Source organism: Agelaius phoeniceus, chromosome 3, assembly GCF_051311805.1.
Source record: "Agelaius phoeniceus isolate bAgePho1 chromosome 3, bAgePho1.hap1, whole genome shotgun sequence".
Classification (NCBI taxonomy): Eukaryota; Metazoa; Chordata; class Aves; order Passeriformes; family Icteridae; genus Agelaius; species Agelaius phoeniceus.
The window spans coordinates 59,381,985-59,398,431 of NC_135267.1; the positions used below are offsets into that span (position 1 = coordinate 59,381,985).

Here is a 16,447-nt window from a genome sequence, read left to right on the forward strand (position 1 = left end):
GCACCACGTACACTTTTAAGATGGATCATAAACAAATGTGCTGATGTTGAAAGTAGAGAGAGGATCATTTAAACTGAGGTGTCTCTTGTTCACTGAAGACTGATGAAGTTTTCTGCTTGCAAAATCAGCTGTTGTTGTCCCTTTATTAAAGGGGCAAGAATAGGGTCTTCTCTAGGGACAAGAATAGAGTGGAGGTTACAGTCTCTGATTTGAGTTTGCAGGTATTTTTAAAATTCTGTCCTGTTTCAGTCATGGTCTAAATATGGGAGCTGTAGCATGAGGCTTTTGAGCTTTTGTATGGACTACGATAGTCATTGTCCCCTATTGCCCTTAAATCTCTGTGTACAATGTGTACAATGAGTGTACAAAGAAGTGTACAATGAGTCATGTTCAATTGAATATAGTGGATTTTGTGTCCTGTTATATTTTAAAAGCAGTTGCTCTGTCATTGTTGAGGGTTATGGTGACATGGAAGCTGGAGAGGCATAGCTGAGTTCTACAAAGAAAAGCGTTGGTTATTTAACTTAAAATATTCTATTATTTCATTCAAAGTTTGAACAGTGGGAATAAAAGATCTCATGCATTACTGCAGAAAAATATTAATACATGCTTAGAGTATCATGATGGATGGTTTGTTAATGAAACTGGTGAGACTTTTGTGCTGTAATAAAAATGTCTAAATTCAATATATTCTTTTTAGAACTTTTGCCAAAATAATCTTCTCTTTTTCTGCTATCATAGTAAATTGCTTAAATAGAAGACACATGTATATTAGCATTCCAGCTTGAGCTAGGGACTAACATTGTGGCAGTATTTTTGTGAAGATAAAGTAATCTTATTGAAATTTGCTGTACAAATATTCTTCATTGAAATCAAAAGCTCTAAGTTCTGATATCCTTAGCCAGGCTGACATCAGCAAAGAATTTGATTAATCTTTTTTCTTGTTTTGCTAGAATAACCCCTACCCCCCTAGGAGAGGGGAAAAGCACAGTCACAGTTGGTCTCGTTCAGGCGCTTACTGCACACCTTAACATTAATTCCTTTGCTTGTCTGAGACAACCTTCTCAAGGACCTACTTTTGGAGTGAAAGGTACATAATATTTGCAGAACCTATGACCTCTTTCAGATTAAAAGGAAATGCTGCTTTTCTGCATTTTTAAATTTATTTCTTCTTTTTTACTTTCTTAATTGCTTCACTCAATGAATTGTCCCAGTAGTAGCATATTAGATTTTTTAATACATATGTAACTAATAGGTTAAGGTTTCTTGCACATGACTTCCTGTGCAAGGTTCATACCCCTGTTCCTGCACTTAACATGTACAGATAATGCAGATAAACCCTAAACATAAGGAAAGGCAGAGGGATGTAATTAGCCATGAGGAATTTTATGTGAGTACACACCTTTCCAGCCACCCCTCTACTTGGAGACTCTTTAAAATACATTTCTAAATATTACTGTCTAATTACTCCTTGAGAAAGAGTCCACATTGGATATTCACAAGCAATACAAGGAATTTAGCAGTTGTGGTTCAGTTGTGTCAGCAGCACACATTTGGCTAGGTCTGAACCTCTTCTCTCTGTTCTCCTGAGCTGTCGCCTCTAATCGTGGGCTGCTGCCTTTTTGCCTAGAAACCCTGTAAGAGCCTGAGGGCCAGGTAAGACCCAGCCAGATTTCAAGCCCATCTTCAATGCTGATGATAGGAAGTAATGCAATCTCTTTTTTGCCATTTCTCAGCTGAAATTGGTGCCTAACTGGGCAAGCACCCCCAGCTGCTCTGCTTTGCTTTGCTGAAGTTTAAGTTAACAAGTTTTGTTTCAGCTGGAAGGCTCCTGGTGCTTGGTGCTTCTCAGCTAAGACTGGTGCATGTGAGTGCTTTAATCCCTCCACTCAACTTGTGTGTAGGCAACAGCAAATTTCTTTGCCTGTACCATGTCCAGAGGAAGGAGTGCTCAGGCGAGGGTGTGAAGGTTTCATTCAGAAGCAGTGCTTGCTTGTGACTGCTTTGTCTTTCCACCCAGCAGCTGCATGTGCATGACTGTGTCCTAAATCTGGGCAGGAGCAGATTTACGTAGCCAGACCCTGCACCAATCATCATGTGTAGATTTTAATTTCAGAGCAAGAATTCCCTTTTTGCTATCTGCTGGGGGAAAAAAAAAAAGCCAGCAAGATTAAGGAAATCATGTTTATTTGGGTACATCACTGATCTTCTAATAGAAATCAAAAAGCCAAAAATGTGTCATCATTGCTGTGTGTTTCACTTAGTGTGTTTAAAGATGGTTGGTTTTTTCCAAAATTGATGTGACTGTGTGCTTCCCTGTGCAGGTGGAGCAGCTGGAGGTGGATATGCTCAAGTGATCCCCATGGAGGAGGTGAGACAGCCTCAGCTTGCAGTCTGTGAGATGGCTTAATGGGCATGGTGGTGTTCATGGCTGAAGATTGACTTGATGATCTTGGAGGTTTTTTCCCACCCTAATGATTCTATGACATTCACAGTGCTGGTTTGGAAATGTGTGGCTGTTTCACCCCGAGAGAGTCTAATTTAGAGCTCAGTGAAACCTCTCTATGGCTAGAACTGGTGAGAAACCACCTTGATGGGGCACAGCTGGTCCAAGCAGAGTCCTAATGTGAGCCCTGAAGTGCCATTAAAACTGACCTTCCAACTCCTTCTGTCAGACACATAAAAAATACAGTACCTGTGTAACACAAGTTTTAATTTGGGACGCTCATTTCAGAGTTTTCACAAAACTTTGTTTGTCAAATTTTGTATCAGCAAAGTTCATGCCTGTGAGGTATGGGGCTGTTCTGCAGCTAACAGAAAGCTGGGCTATGGCCCCAAAGCCAGGATGCAGGCTGTGCTCTGGGGCACATTCAGCAGTAATGCACACCTCTGCTCCAGGCCAGTTAGTGGTTAGTAATGCTAAACTGATTCCATATTCATGATGTGGAACTGTAACTCTTGGCTTCTTATTCTTGAGTCATTTAGCAAAGAATGAAGATGTTCTTGGCTTTGTTTGGCTACACTTAGAGTAGTTTACCATGTACTCAGATAAAAACAAGTCCTTCATATGGCCCAGTGTACTTTCACCTGTAGTTCTTTAGCCTGCCCTGACAGCTGACTAATCAGAGCTGCAGTCTCAAGGAGATAGCCATGATTTGTGCTGCTAATTTGTCTTAGTGAATTGAATTATATGTTTTCTTATAAAAAGATCCTGTTGTTTCCCCCTTCTAGTTCAATCTTCATTTGACTGGAGATATTCATGCTATAACTGCTGCAAATAATTTGCTGGCTGCTGCTATTGATGCTAGGATCTTGCATGAGAATACTCAATCTGATAAGGTGAGAATTATTTTCTCCTATCCAGATGACATTTTTTATTTTTTGTTTTTCAATAAACTGCATTTCAGAGAAAAACATGTTGTTTATCACTTTATATTTTCACTATGTGAACAGTAAGTGTTGCTGAAGCCATTTTATTTTCTGCTGGGAAATTTTCCATATACAATGTATTTTTCTGGCAAATAGCTATCATAAGGTAGTCTTTAAGATAAGGATCCCGTGCCCAGAACTTTGACAACTATTTCTGACTGTACTAAATACTGTAATAAAGCATATTTTCCCTACCTCTAGTCCTATTCTTTTCAGTAATTTGAAGACTCATTTTAAAGTTACAAATTGTTATTTCTGATGTGTGGTTGAGTATGATATACCTTAAGAAGAAGGAGTTATGGGGAAAATAAACTAGATCCTTGTCCCTCTGCTAAATATATTGTGACCTTAAACAAATCTTAACTTGGGGCTTTAAAGGGAAGGGAGAAGATCAAAGAAGGAGCCTCTTTTTGTTGTCTGCAGCATTAAAACTGAGCAAGGTTGTACCCTTTGCTTAGTACATCTGTACACAATGTACATTTAGGTCAATGTACTTTTAGGCCAGTTTGGAAATTTTAATTGTAGTTTAAATACTTTCTTGAATCTTGGTTGAAGTTTTAAAAGGTTCCCAGTTTCAAAATTAATATATAATTTTTTTGCCAAAACAGAGAAAACCAATGATTTCTGGTAATTGGATTTTAGACTTAAATCATAGACATGGCTCAGAAGCCTGCTGCCTTCTCAGAATTGTTTTTCAAGTCTCTAATCAGAAGTCCACAACTTATGTGGTTAGGAAGTTCTTACTGAAATTAGGTGGAATAAATTAAAAAAGCATTAGCTTTTTATAACTTTTCCCTTCAACTTCTTGTGTGGTTTTTCTAGTCTTTGTATAACAGGCTGGTTCCAGTGGTTAATGGCGTGAGAGGATTTTCTGCTATTCAGCTTGCCCGCCTGAGAGTAAGTTGTGCATTCTGTCTCCCCTCTATTATGGTGCCTCTTCATGAAATGTATTCTCTTACACAACTTGTTTAAAATTACTTGATGTATGGGACTGAGTTTGTATAAACTCTCATAAATATATCAAGTCTAGACTCTTTTCTGAAAGCATCATCCTTGGAGTAATAGGATCTGGGTCTGATATTATTTTTATAACTAACATTTTTGCTATTCTTTTCTCCTGAAATAAACCAGTAATGTTTTTAAATGCTGTGTCTTTTCTGATGAAATATTAAAGTCAGAGTTTTTTAAATACTTTTCCAATTATGGTATAGGCACATTTGAAAGCTCACATTCTTTGGTTTTGCAATATTTTCTGATTTTGAAAGTCTAATATAGCATATACTTCTGGGGTTTTATTGATGTCAGTTTGACAGTGTTTTTCCTTCAAGGGATACATTTGTATGCTCAGTGTATTTTTGCATCCCATCTTGCTTCCTGAATGCTTCCAGAAGAGCTTCCTGTGCAATTCATGTGTGTTCAACATGTCTGGATTTGAGAGTGCCATTCTGATAAAAACCTAGAGAGGAACACAGACCACCAGTGTAGGAGAAAGAGAATATGAACCTCTCAGATATGACCCCTAAGGACAGCTCCAGTTCTTCTGTGGCCAATTCCATGTTTGTTGTTGGCTTCTGAGCTCTGACTGACCGTGTTTCAGTCATGGGATGGCAATGGGCAGCTGCCACGTGCACACTTGGAATTTGGGGGTGGAAAGAAGGATAGAGGTAGTGACAGCTTCTGTTTTGGTGGGGGGTAAAAGAGTCCTCATAACATTTTCAGCTTTTGTGCTGCTCAGTTGAATGTCAGTCAACTAAAATGAGGCTGATACCTGCTTGACTCTAGGGCAGAGTCAGGCTCAGAGATTGTTCCATCGGAATTTTGGGATATTTTAAGTTTGTTCTTGTTTACGCTGTTACAGAAAACAGGTCAGGGAAAGAGGAGGAGTGTTTGCTTTATTCATGAAATACCAACTATCTCTACATTTGAAATGGATTTTTCTCTTCACATGAGCTGCAACTGAGTAAATAAACATTTGGCTTTATAACATTCAAATATATGAATCATAATTTCCAATATAATTGAATTATTTTGCTGTGAATTATTCTCAGTGTAATGATTCCTTATATCTAACAAGATGTGAGTTGTAAAGAAATCACTGTGGGATCAGGTTGCATTTTTCTTAAAACAGGATTACTAAGATTGAAACACCTCACTTACATATGTGGGGTTGATAAGCCAGAGCAGCTACACCATTTGAAACAAATAAGCCATTTCATTGCATTTCTTGAACTTTTTGTGTGTAGAGGCTGGGAATAAATAAGACTGATCCTGAGACTTTAACAGAAGAGGAGATCAGCAAATTTGTGCGCCTTGGTATTGACCCATCCACCATAACATGGCAAAGAGGTATGTAGTCAGAAAGCCTCACTTTATCTTGGATTTCATCATAACTTATCTCCTAGTTTGCTTAATGTCACCTGAATCAGAGCTGACAGCAAGAGTAACCAATTTGCAAGTGGGAAGTGTGGGTTCATAAAAAATGCAGGTGCAGCATGTTGCTTTAAACTTGGTCAAGTATCTGCAATAATTCAAGAGACTTTGCTAGAATTCTGAAAGATAGGTTTCTTTGACAGTTTAAAGACATTCCCAGTCACTCTCACATTAGGTAATACCTCTCCAGACATGTGAAAGTATCTTTTCTGTGCATTTTTCAAATCTTAGCCATTCTTTTCTTAACTGTGTCTGTTGTGGTTCTAGATTATTTGAATTTATCCTTCTTGATTTTGGTCCCTCATCCTCCCAAGCTCAGACGCCTGGGTAGCTCAAGAGACTTAATAGGCTTAAGGGATTATGTGTTTTTCTGATTTTTGAAGTCTCTTGAGTTGTTTGCTTCATTTGGAAAAAGAGATGAAAGATGTGGTGCTGTTGCCAAGCAAACTGATACCCACTCTGATACCTTTAGACAACTCCCCTCTGCTTTTTCCAGTTGTAGTGCTGGGTCAAATTTCAGTGTTTACCTCAATTTCTGTACCTATCTTTTTCTTCTTTAGGGAAATAAACTCTGCATAAAGTTTTGAGATAAATACCACTGGATTTTATTTTCTTTCTTAGTTCTCAAACAATGAAGTTATCACTGTTAAATGGAATGTATTGTGATGCTTAGAAAAAAGGGTGAATCTATTGAGAAGGGAGGGGTCTTGGCCATGCTTTGGTGTGCCCTTTGTGTGCATGTCATCCCAGGCTTGGGATATTTTTCTCAAGACAGTTCTGGGGATGTGGCGTAAGATGTTTTTTATTAGTCACACAGTGTGTCTGGAAGAGACCTGTATTAGGATAAAGAAGTAATATAAATGTTTAGTGTAATATGACTCCTCTTTTTTATCAGCATGGGTTTGGGAGAAGGCAACATTGCTCAACAGCTGTTAACCTCAAGGGAGGTATTTAATTAATCTCAAACGATGTTAGTGAAATTTCTATTCCACACAGCTCTATATGATGTACATACCTTAAACATTTTAGAAAAAAAACCCTGGATTTAGGAATGGTTTAGATAACTTGGAGAATGTTTTATTTAGGACTGTTTCTGCAGTCCATATGTCTATGAAGCTTGTTACATACCAGGAAATTTGTAAGGAAAAAGAGCTAAGCTATCACATCTTCTGAAAATTAATTTTAGTCAGGACCTGTTTCCATAGAAGTATCACAAACTTTCAGTTCATGGTCAGCTTACACTGACTTGAAAACATACAATATACTGAAAAGTGGGAAAGCTTCCCCCTTCTTTGTCTTTCCCTGATAGTCAGATTCTGTTTACATCTCTAGAGGATAAGGAAGTGGATACATTAAACCTAACACTTATTTGAACCTAAATCTTAGTGAAAGCTTTACTTTGGGTAAAGAAGAGGGAAGATTTGGAGAAGGAAAATTCGTTTTTATGGCAAAACCAGTTATATCTTATTTTATTACTACTTAATGCAGCTATTGGAAACTTGTTGGAGAGTGAGTGACCACAGTGAGAATTGGTCACAGTGACCACAGTAAGTATATCTCAGTGACCAGGAGTTGCAGGAGCAGTTACAATTTCATGGTAAGGGTGTTTAGGTTACATGATTTCATGAGGAAGGTGCAGATAAAAAATCAGCTCACTGGCTGTCCAGGCTGGTGGGAAGGTAAGTTCCTGCCCTTAGGAGTGCCTGTGTAGACAGGGAAGACATTTAGGTCTGCTTAGGTGTGAGACTGAGCTTCCAAGGAAGAGAAGGGAGAAGTCTGTGCAGGAGAGATCAGCTTGCCATATGGCTTCATTGTGCCATATGGTACCACAGCTTGGTGCAAGGCTACAGCTTCCATCTACCAGGCTCTGTTCTGCAATTCCTGCCAGCAGTGTAGTGTTTTAGAGTATGGCTGTGTATATGTAGAAAGCAAAATGAGTTGGCCGAATCTGTGTTGCATCATCCCTTAAATGGGATTCCTGAAGAAATTAGGGGCCTAAAGACTGAGCATAGGGAAAAAGATATGTGTGGTATTTATAACAGCCCCAAGGGAAATGCCCAGGAAGGGGGAAAGTGGCTTAAATCTTGGTTTTCTCCCAGCTCACTCACAACCCTGAACTGGGGTTTAATTAACGTTCAAAGTCCCTCTTGTTCTTGGGTAATTATGTCATCTTTTTCTGTGAAGAGAGAACTTTTTTTAATTTCCAAAAGCAGCGGGAAAAGTGGAAGGAGCTCACCTTGAGTGCTGACAGCTTCTCTGGAGTCTCCACTTATAAATGAACAGGACTCAAATCTACCAGAAGATTGAGTTCATTGCCAGCTAGTACCTTGCACCCCTTGTTTTAGATTTGGTGCAAACATAAGCATGTCTAGGATTACAGAGCCTAAGAAAAAGAGAGTCCATTTTTTCATTCTGTAGGAAATGACATGTCCCCTTGTCATATCACTACATGCCCTTGTAAAAAGTCCCTCTTTGGACCCTTTAGGTACTGGGAGATGCTATAATGTCTCCCAAGAGCCTTCTTTTCCCTAGGCTGAACAGCCCCAACTCTCTCAGCCTGTCTTCATAACAGGTGCTCCAGCCCTCTGATCATCCTCATGCTGTGCAGCTGAGTGTGGAGTTAGTTAGTTACTGTGATGTGTGTGGAAGATACTTGTCTGGAAGAACCAACCTGACAGCATAATCATCCTTCAAAATAGGAACTGACCAAATCTGACCAACATCATGCAGCCTTAAAGTCAGTTCTTAACAAATCAGCAATGAAGCAGGCGATTTGAAGTAGATCTGGTGCTTTGTATCTACTAAGACTGATTTTTCTCATGTAGGTAAAATGCTAAATAGTATGTTAGAATACTAAGAATCTGTTAGCTTCAAATGCTGTTCAAATAAACTGTATTTGAGTTGTTTCAACCTGTCATCAAATGGTATCAACTAGAAGGGAGCAACCAAGTCAGTGCCAGTGCTGATGGGCAGAAGTGTGGCCATCTGGTTACACTGTTGGAGCAGTTGAATCTCATATGCATTGAATCTCAAAGAATACAGGTATGCCTGGAAAAACCCCTGTTCCTGAGGCCTTGTTAACATGTTTTGCTTTTGCCATTCCCTTTTTTCAGTGGTGGATACAAATGACAGATTCCTGCGCAGAATAACAGTCGGGCAGGCAAACACGGAGAAGGGATTTGTCCGTCAGGTATGTAAAGGCATTAATAAATCACATTCTGGACAGACTTTGCATTAGAGGCTGAGGGTTTCTGTAGTTCTTTCAGCATACTTTGAATTGCAATAATGATGTCTGTTGCTGTTGTATAGTCATCCTGCAGTGAAACTGATCGTGTTAGTGAGTAAGTGAATCTGAATTTTCAGAAGCAGAAACCAATGCATATTCTACAATGTGTCAAAAGCACTTTAAAAACTGCATGTGTCGGGGGTTTAACCTTGTCCTATGACAAGATGCCTTTATGCCCTCATAAAGTTAATTTGTATGACTTTTAATTTCTTTTTTAAATCTCTGTAACAATTTATGTAGGACATACATAATTCAAATTACATTTATATTTCATTTTAAAAATTATTTTAAAATAAGCTTTTTATTCAGAGTTCTCATTTGCCTGTCATGCATCTTGGCTTTGGAAGCTGAGCTGTAAGAACTTTGAGCATGTGCTTGCTTTTGCTGTGTGGGCTTGAAGGGATAGTTCAGCAAATGAGTATGTGCATACTTTTCAGTGGTGTAAAAAGCTAACCTGCCTTACTAGGTTGAGTAATGGGAATTATGGAAGTTTATTAAAGAACTTACTGATAAATTGAAAGCCAGACTTTTCCAACACCACCTGAACAAGTGTTCCTGGTGTAATGTAGGTAAATGAATTTCTGGAACAGCCCAGCATGGAACAGCAGCATCAGGAGGAGTAAACTCATTGTGCTGATGTGGTGTGGCTCTTAATTTGATGAAGATCCTGTAATTTAACATCCTGGATCATGAAATTCATGAGGTTCTGACTATTTTGATGTGAACAGCTCTTGTGGTAGAGATAAGGCTTTCACATTTTTGGAATTTCTAGCTTTAATTTTTCTTTACCATTTCTTCAACATTTTCTTTTACGTATGCCTAAATAAAGAGACCAAAACATAGTGCTGTGTTTTTGCAGCAGGTAAAGCAAAGCCAAATTGGAGAGAAGAACTTCAAAGAGAAATCATAAAATCCTAGAGCAGTTTGGGTTGGAAGGGATCTGAAAGATCATCCAGTTCCAGCAATTCTGCCCTAAACAGGGATGCCTTCCACTAGAAACTCTCACTTTCTTTGGTTTTGAATGCACAAAATAGATTTTTTTCTGTCTGCAGCTCACAGAAAATTCAATATTAGCTAATAGTCATTTCTGATAAAGGACTGGGACTACAAAACATTATGTTTGGTGTGAGTTCCTTCAACACTTGAGACCTTTTCATACTTTTAGATTTGTTTCAGTGACTCAATATGATTATTAGTCTTAAGCTGGGTTCTGCCAGCCTTATTGTGTTTTACCACTGTAATTGTACTACTGAGTTAAATGTGACTTATTTTATTATAGCGTAGTACTTGACAATATTGCTGTCAAACATTGCTTCTGTACTTTTTCAGGTAAAATTAATGCTTTCAGTTTTGAGATGTTGGACTGATGCATATCCATTCACATTTTAATATGGACTTAGTGACTCAAGAAATAGAGTTAGCAGTTAGGAAAACTCATTTCAGAGCCTAGCTAGAGATCCAGAGAAAACAGGGCTTCATGGTTAACAGATGCATTTTATAAATATTTGGAGTGATGTTCTAGCACTCTTAAAATCAATGACACCTGTGTAAAATGGCAGAGCACAGCAGGCACAAAAGTCTGCATTTTAATGAACAGGGATGCTGTGGTTTCTGAAGAGTATTACATGACTGATGCCCTTGATCCTGCAATTGAATCCATGTGGGTGGATCCTTTCATCAATAAAAAACTGACTTTGCAGCTAAGACTTCTGTCAGCACTTCATAGGTGTATAAAGGTTATTTAGAGTTAAAATAGCACCTGCTACTACAATCTTTTGTGCCTGTTTCTTCAATTAAATTTTATGTCACTCTTTGAGCATCTACCTGGAATGTTTTTCCTGTCCTTATGGTTTTATAAAGAAACAATGATAAAAACTTTTTTGGGGTCCTCCAATAAACATTCTGGTAAATCAGAAGTATTTCACCATATGGGTTGGACATAGATTTCTCAGGCTTATTTCTTGTCTTACATATGCTGCAATGACTTACTGAGGACATTCTCAAATTCAGAAAAGATAGTGGAGTCCATGTCATCACAATGCTAACAAAGTTCATTGCATTTAGAACTGCTTCCAAAGAATGCAGAAAATCTGTTTTGTGATTTCACCATTTCACTTGAATCACTATGCTGAAAATCTCAGTTACAGAACTATTTTTCTTTTCTGTGGTATGTAGGACTCTCTCCCTATGTCCACAGCAGAAGAGTGCTCAGGTGTCTTCAGATGTTTTGACTAAACAAGTGGGTACATAGAGGTCAGTCTGAATAGGGCTGCTCTGGACTGTAGCTGTCAAAAACTAAAAGCAGGAACATGGATTTAAAAAGGGCAGAAGCTCTTAAAGTACTAGTCAAATGCACAAGAGTGGTAGGGGGTATGTTCTATGTAGATGCTTCTTAAAAACAGACAAAGCTCTCAATTTGAACAGATTCCTTTGGTATTAGTATGGCATACATCTGCCAGAGGTCTGATAGAAGCAGTCCTGGGCTTTTTTCTTACATAGATAGCAGTAGGATGTCAGTTACTAAACTTTATGTAGTCCTTAATTGCTGGAGATGGAGAGATTACCAAAGAAATTGCAGTTCTTGATCACTGCCAACACTACATTCCTATCACATAATGCATTAGTGGCTTTTCTGTTCTTCTCTGTTTATGTTCTGACAGCATGTGGCCTGAGCTTTACTAATAGTGCATAAGTACAAGTACTACTAATCTATACTCTTCAAGAAAAGTAAAAACTATTGCTTATGTTGTGCTGAAATGCTGCACAGTATGGGTGTGTTTCTACAAGAGCAATAGAACTGATGCCACATATAATTCTTTGTGCTTTTTGGCTTACATATTTGTTCATTTAATTAAAAAAAAAAAAGCAGAGATATATTTTATGTTTTCATAGGTCAAGCACAAGACTTAACAGCATAGACTCTAAATTTTGAGCTTAAGTAGAAAAAGAATGATCAAATGTAACAAGAATGTTTTTGAAAGCAGAATAAAAACATGTTGGAGATCATTACAGAAAAAAAAATAATTAAAAAACCCTCCACAATGCAGTGTTCCTTTGCTCAGGCCAGTAAAACTCAAAAGACATCTAATGATTTCCTGTTTCTGCCACAAAAAAAGAAAATTCTTGATCCTTCAGGGAGCTTCTCTAAGGATAATGTGAGCCAAGGGGCTAAACGGTCTGCAACACTGGTCCTCAAATAAATGTAGTGTAATGGAGAATATTAACCAGGGAATATAAAGTGTTTGAAGTTCACAGAATCATGCAACATCTTGAGTTAAAAGGGATACATCAAAGTCAGACTTGGCCCTGTGCAGGACCATCCCCAAGAGTCACACCTAATGCCTGAGAGCATTGTCCAAATTCTTCTTGAGGTCTGTCAGGCTTGAGTCTGTGATCCTTTCCCTGGGACTCTCTGCACAACCACCCTCTGGGTGAAGAACTTTTTTCTAATATCCAGTCTAAACTTCCCCTGGCACAACTTCAGGCCATTTTCTCAGGTCCTGTCAGGAGAGAAGAGATCAGTGCCTGCCCCTCCTCTTCCTCTCATGAGGAAACTGTGACTGCGATGAGGTCTCCCCTTGGTCTCCTCTTCTCCAGGCTGAACAGGCTAAGTGACCTCAGCTGCTCCTTATATGGTATTCCCTCAGGGTCTGTCACCATTTTTCTAGCCCTCCTTTGGATGCTTTCCCATCTTTTTATGTCTTTCTTGTATCAGGGCACCAAAACTGCCCCCAGCACTGGAGGTGAGCGGGCCCCAGCTCAGAGCAGAGCAGGACAATCCCTCCCTTGCCTGGCTGGCCATGCTGTGCCTGATGCTCCCCAGGACAGGGCTGGCTCTCCTGGCTGCCAGGGCACTGCTGGCTCATGTTCAACTTGTCATCAACCAGGACCCCCAGGTGCCTTTTTGCAGCTCTTCTTTCCCACAGCTCATTGCCCAGTCTGTATGTAAAGTTAGTCTACATTAAGTAATCTCAAAAGCTGTAAGTTACCATTTAGAACTTGTTTGAATGTCGGTGTGAAATTTATCTTTCCTGAGTTTATTCCTGATGATCCCCTGTGAGTATTTCAGCTGACTTTGATTTGGTTCATGATTCTCATTTCTACTTTACAGGCTCAGTTTGATATTGCTGTTGCAAGTGAGATTATGGCCATCCTGGCACTTACCACAAGCCTTCAAGATATGAAAGAAAGACTGGGGAGAATGGTGGTGGCTAATGACAAGAAAGGACAACCAGTAACAGCAGAGGATTTGGTATGTTCAGTGCTGTAGAGACCTGTGAATAACCTCAGACATGTTTGTTTTGCCTCTTGAAGCATTAAAAAGGCAGGTACATGCCAAAGATTTTGCTTTGAACAGCACAGTCAGATATCAAAGTAAGATCATCTTCTGGGCCAAAACCTGCTTGAGAATGAGAACAAGATGTAGAACTCATTTCTTCAACTCTGGTAACATCTGGCTCAGAAAGCCTCTGGTCTCCATAACCTACTTGGATCATTTTCTGCAATTCTTAAGGCAAACAATTCAGTGCTGGAGGGAGTCAAAGTGTGGGCTCTTATTTGAGAGAGAGCTGGTAATGTTTGCTACTGTGCTTTTAGAGTCTGCTCAGATGTTGCAGTGATAGTTACCACATGAATGCCTGTACCACTGAATCAGAATGGAAACAAGCTGTTCTTAATTCAAAGGTTGCTGGTAGTGCTTGGGACAGGTTTATCTGTCATTAGATTTTTTTTTTTTCTTCTTTACCTTCACTAGTTGCTGTTTCCTCATTCCCTATTTCAGCTTCTGAAAAAAAACCAGTATGTTTTTTCTTTAAATCACATTCTATCCCTTGTATCTGGGCTGTGAGTCATTGAACAGTGGTTGGAAGGTCACGTGAGGTTGTGTGTGGCAGGTTCTAGTGCAGCCAGAAGCTACCAGCTGATGTTTGTAATCAGCTGCATGCCAGGAACAGTCTGATGGCAGCCCATCTCTGATGGCTGCCTGTATCATGCAGACTCTGTATGTTTTCTCCTGTTTCTCCCTGTTTTGTGAACATCTGCTCAAATTTACTGAGTAATGAATGAGTAAAGCAATGAGTATCCTGCCCTGTCAGCAAAGATAGCAAATCTGCAAGTCAGGAGCACCTTCACGGCCTTAGTGGATTCCAGTTTAATAAAGAAATGAAAACGTGATATCTAGAGTGCCTGGATTTAAGAATGAAATTAAGATAAGGTTAAAAATTTCAACTTCGGTCGTCATTAAAATTCAAAGTAAATCATCTATTCCCAATTATGCAGGAGACATGAAGAACTGGATTTAATATTCTAGCTGTTGAAGTTTTGCTTTTGCTTTTCAATTGTATAACTTTGTCTGGGCCAAGTGGGGAAGGAATGGGGAATAAGTTACATTATAAGGCATATGCAAATACTTTAAAATTATTTAGTGTTAGAATTAAAACTGCATTTGTAGTGCGTGATTTTAATTTTGACACTTCTTTTGTATGAAGGTACTTTTATTTATTAGCACTGCAAAATATTTGACCTGCTAACACTTAATGCTAATCAGCTTGATGAATGAAAGAAATGGCTTTTCCACTGGGGCAAAAGAATTTTAGAACTTTTCCACCATGTCCCTAAAATGAAAGTAGTTCTCAGCAAAATGTCTATTACTAATTCAGTTTTCTTTGGCTTTTTTTAAAACAAACTTCCTATGCTTAGTGTCTCAATCATTTGATAGTTTTTCTTGTACTGAACATATGTTTCTAGTTGTTCTTTAAAGCAGTGTTTTGTATTATAACAAAAAAACAAAAAAACCTGCCTAGAAAGAAAAAGTCATCAGAGTCTGAAGGACATGTGTTATGAGCATCTGCAGCTATGCTGCTGCATTCTTTTCCTTCTGGAGGTTCTCCATACCATGCACAGGGAAGACTTGGGTGCATGTCATGATTGGGAAGTGCAGGAACTCCTACCTCTTTTGTTGTGCAGTGTGTTAAAAATGAGTATGAGAACCATGGGAATAAGAGGAATATGATTTCATGGTTAAGGATGTAAAGCATCTCTTTGGAGAGCTCTATTCCTCTGTTCTTAGCAAAACTTCATGAGGTGCTCTGTCCACACAAACTGATTCTTACAGTACATAAGGAGTTAGGCATTCCTCAGTCTGGTTTAATACTAGGGAGCTTAACAACTGAAGTTTATGGAAAGAGTGAAACTCCATCAAGAACTTTGAACCAGGAGAAATTATTTTCTGTTGTCTCAGGTTGAGCATCCAAAATTGGTGAATATTTTTGAGCTTGATTCTTGTGTGTGCAGGTTTCTCTTTTGAAAAACAGGAGCAATTGTTTATTTCTGAAGACTTACTAATGTTGCTGAAGAAGTCAGATGCTGTGGTGTTGGGATTAAAAAATGTCAAAAGAAATTAGCAGTGGGGTCTCTATGATTTCTGTACCAAATTAAATAATGCTTACTTTGTACAGGGGGAGAGATCTTATGAAAAACCATACTGCACTGGTGAAAGTCTACTGTATAAAGTTGAATCCTCTGGAAACAACAGCAGGAGAAGTATAATCAAAAACCGTAACAAGTCATAATTCATATACATGAAGAAGATAAATTTCTGTTCTTTCATGCAGCATTTTCTCTCCTTTGCTGGTTTCTTCCCACAGGTGGTCAGTCTGTTTGAGTAGCTTGCAACTAAACCTACCATTTCTAGACTTTAAATGCAGTCTCTACTCTTCCCCTCTTCCCCTGCAGCTTGTGCTGCCTCTGTTGATATAATCCAAGGATTATTTCTTGGGAAAATTTTCACACTCATCAAGAGGTTTGATGTGAAGCAATTTTGCTCCTGAATTTCCGTCCTTCTTTCAGGTCAGGGTCAGTGAAGAGGTAAAGCTCTACAGTTCAGTAAGGGAAGATTTCAAGACAGCTGAACAAAGGGAGAACACTCTACAAGATGCTAGAATGCTCTCAATCCAGGTTCAATAATTTTGACTTCTATTTTTGTAAAACAAAATCAAGTTCAAAAGCTTGAATCTATCATCTATCATCTATCGTCCATTGACATGGAACATTTTAGCCCAAAGAACTGCAATTGCATATAGTTCTAAGAAACTTTAAAGGCACTTTTATCATGAGAAATACCACACAGCCTGAATAGTGGGTCACTTCTACCTATCTTAAAAAAAAAAAAAAATCTGGGGTTCATGTTTATGTCCTACACAGATTGAATTTATGCAAGTTTAAATATTTGACAGTAGTCTTTAGTTTTTTGAAATCAATGTGAACCAAAACCTCTAAACCTTTCTCTGTGATTTGTTTCCAGAT

At 38.7% G+C, this 16,447-nt stretch overlaps 1 protein-coding gene across 2 annotated transcripts in view; it reads left to right on the forward strand.

The window, feature by feature from the left end:
• The window catches only part of MTHFD1L (methylenetetrahydrofolate dehydrogenase (NADP+ dependent) 1 like), a 146,443-nt gene that overhangs the window by 32,488 nt on the left and 97,508 nt on the right, over positions 1–16,447 (forward strand). Inside the window, exons 12-18 of one of the 2 annotated variants that reach the window (XM_054629189.2) lie at positions 954–1,090; positions 2,325–2,371; positions 3,232–3,339; positions 4,252–4,326; positions 5,673–5,775; positions 8,973–9,049; positions 13,257–13,397. In XM_054629189.2, the coding sequence (XP_054485164.1) occupies positions 954–1,090; positions 2,325–2,371; positions 3,232–3,339; positions 4,252–4,326; positions 5,673–5,775; positions 8,973–9,049; positions 13,257–13,397 (688 nt within the window). Of the gene's footprint in view, positions 1–953; positions 1,091–1,723; positions 1,868–2,324; positions 2,372–3,231; positions 3,340–4,251; positions 4,327–5,672; positions 5,776–8,972; positions 9,050–13,256; positions 13,398–16,447 lie in introns of those variants that run through there. The other variant, XM_077175375.1, reaches the window with a different exon arrangement.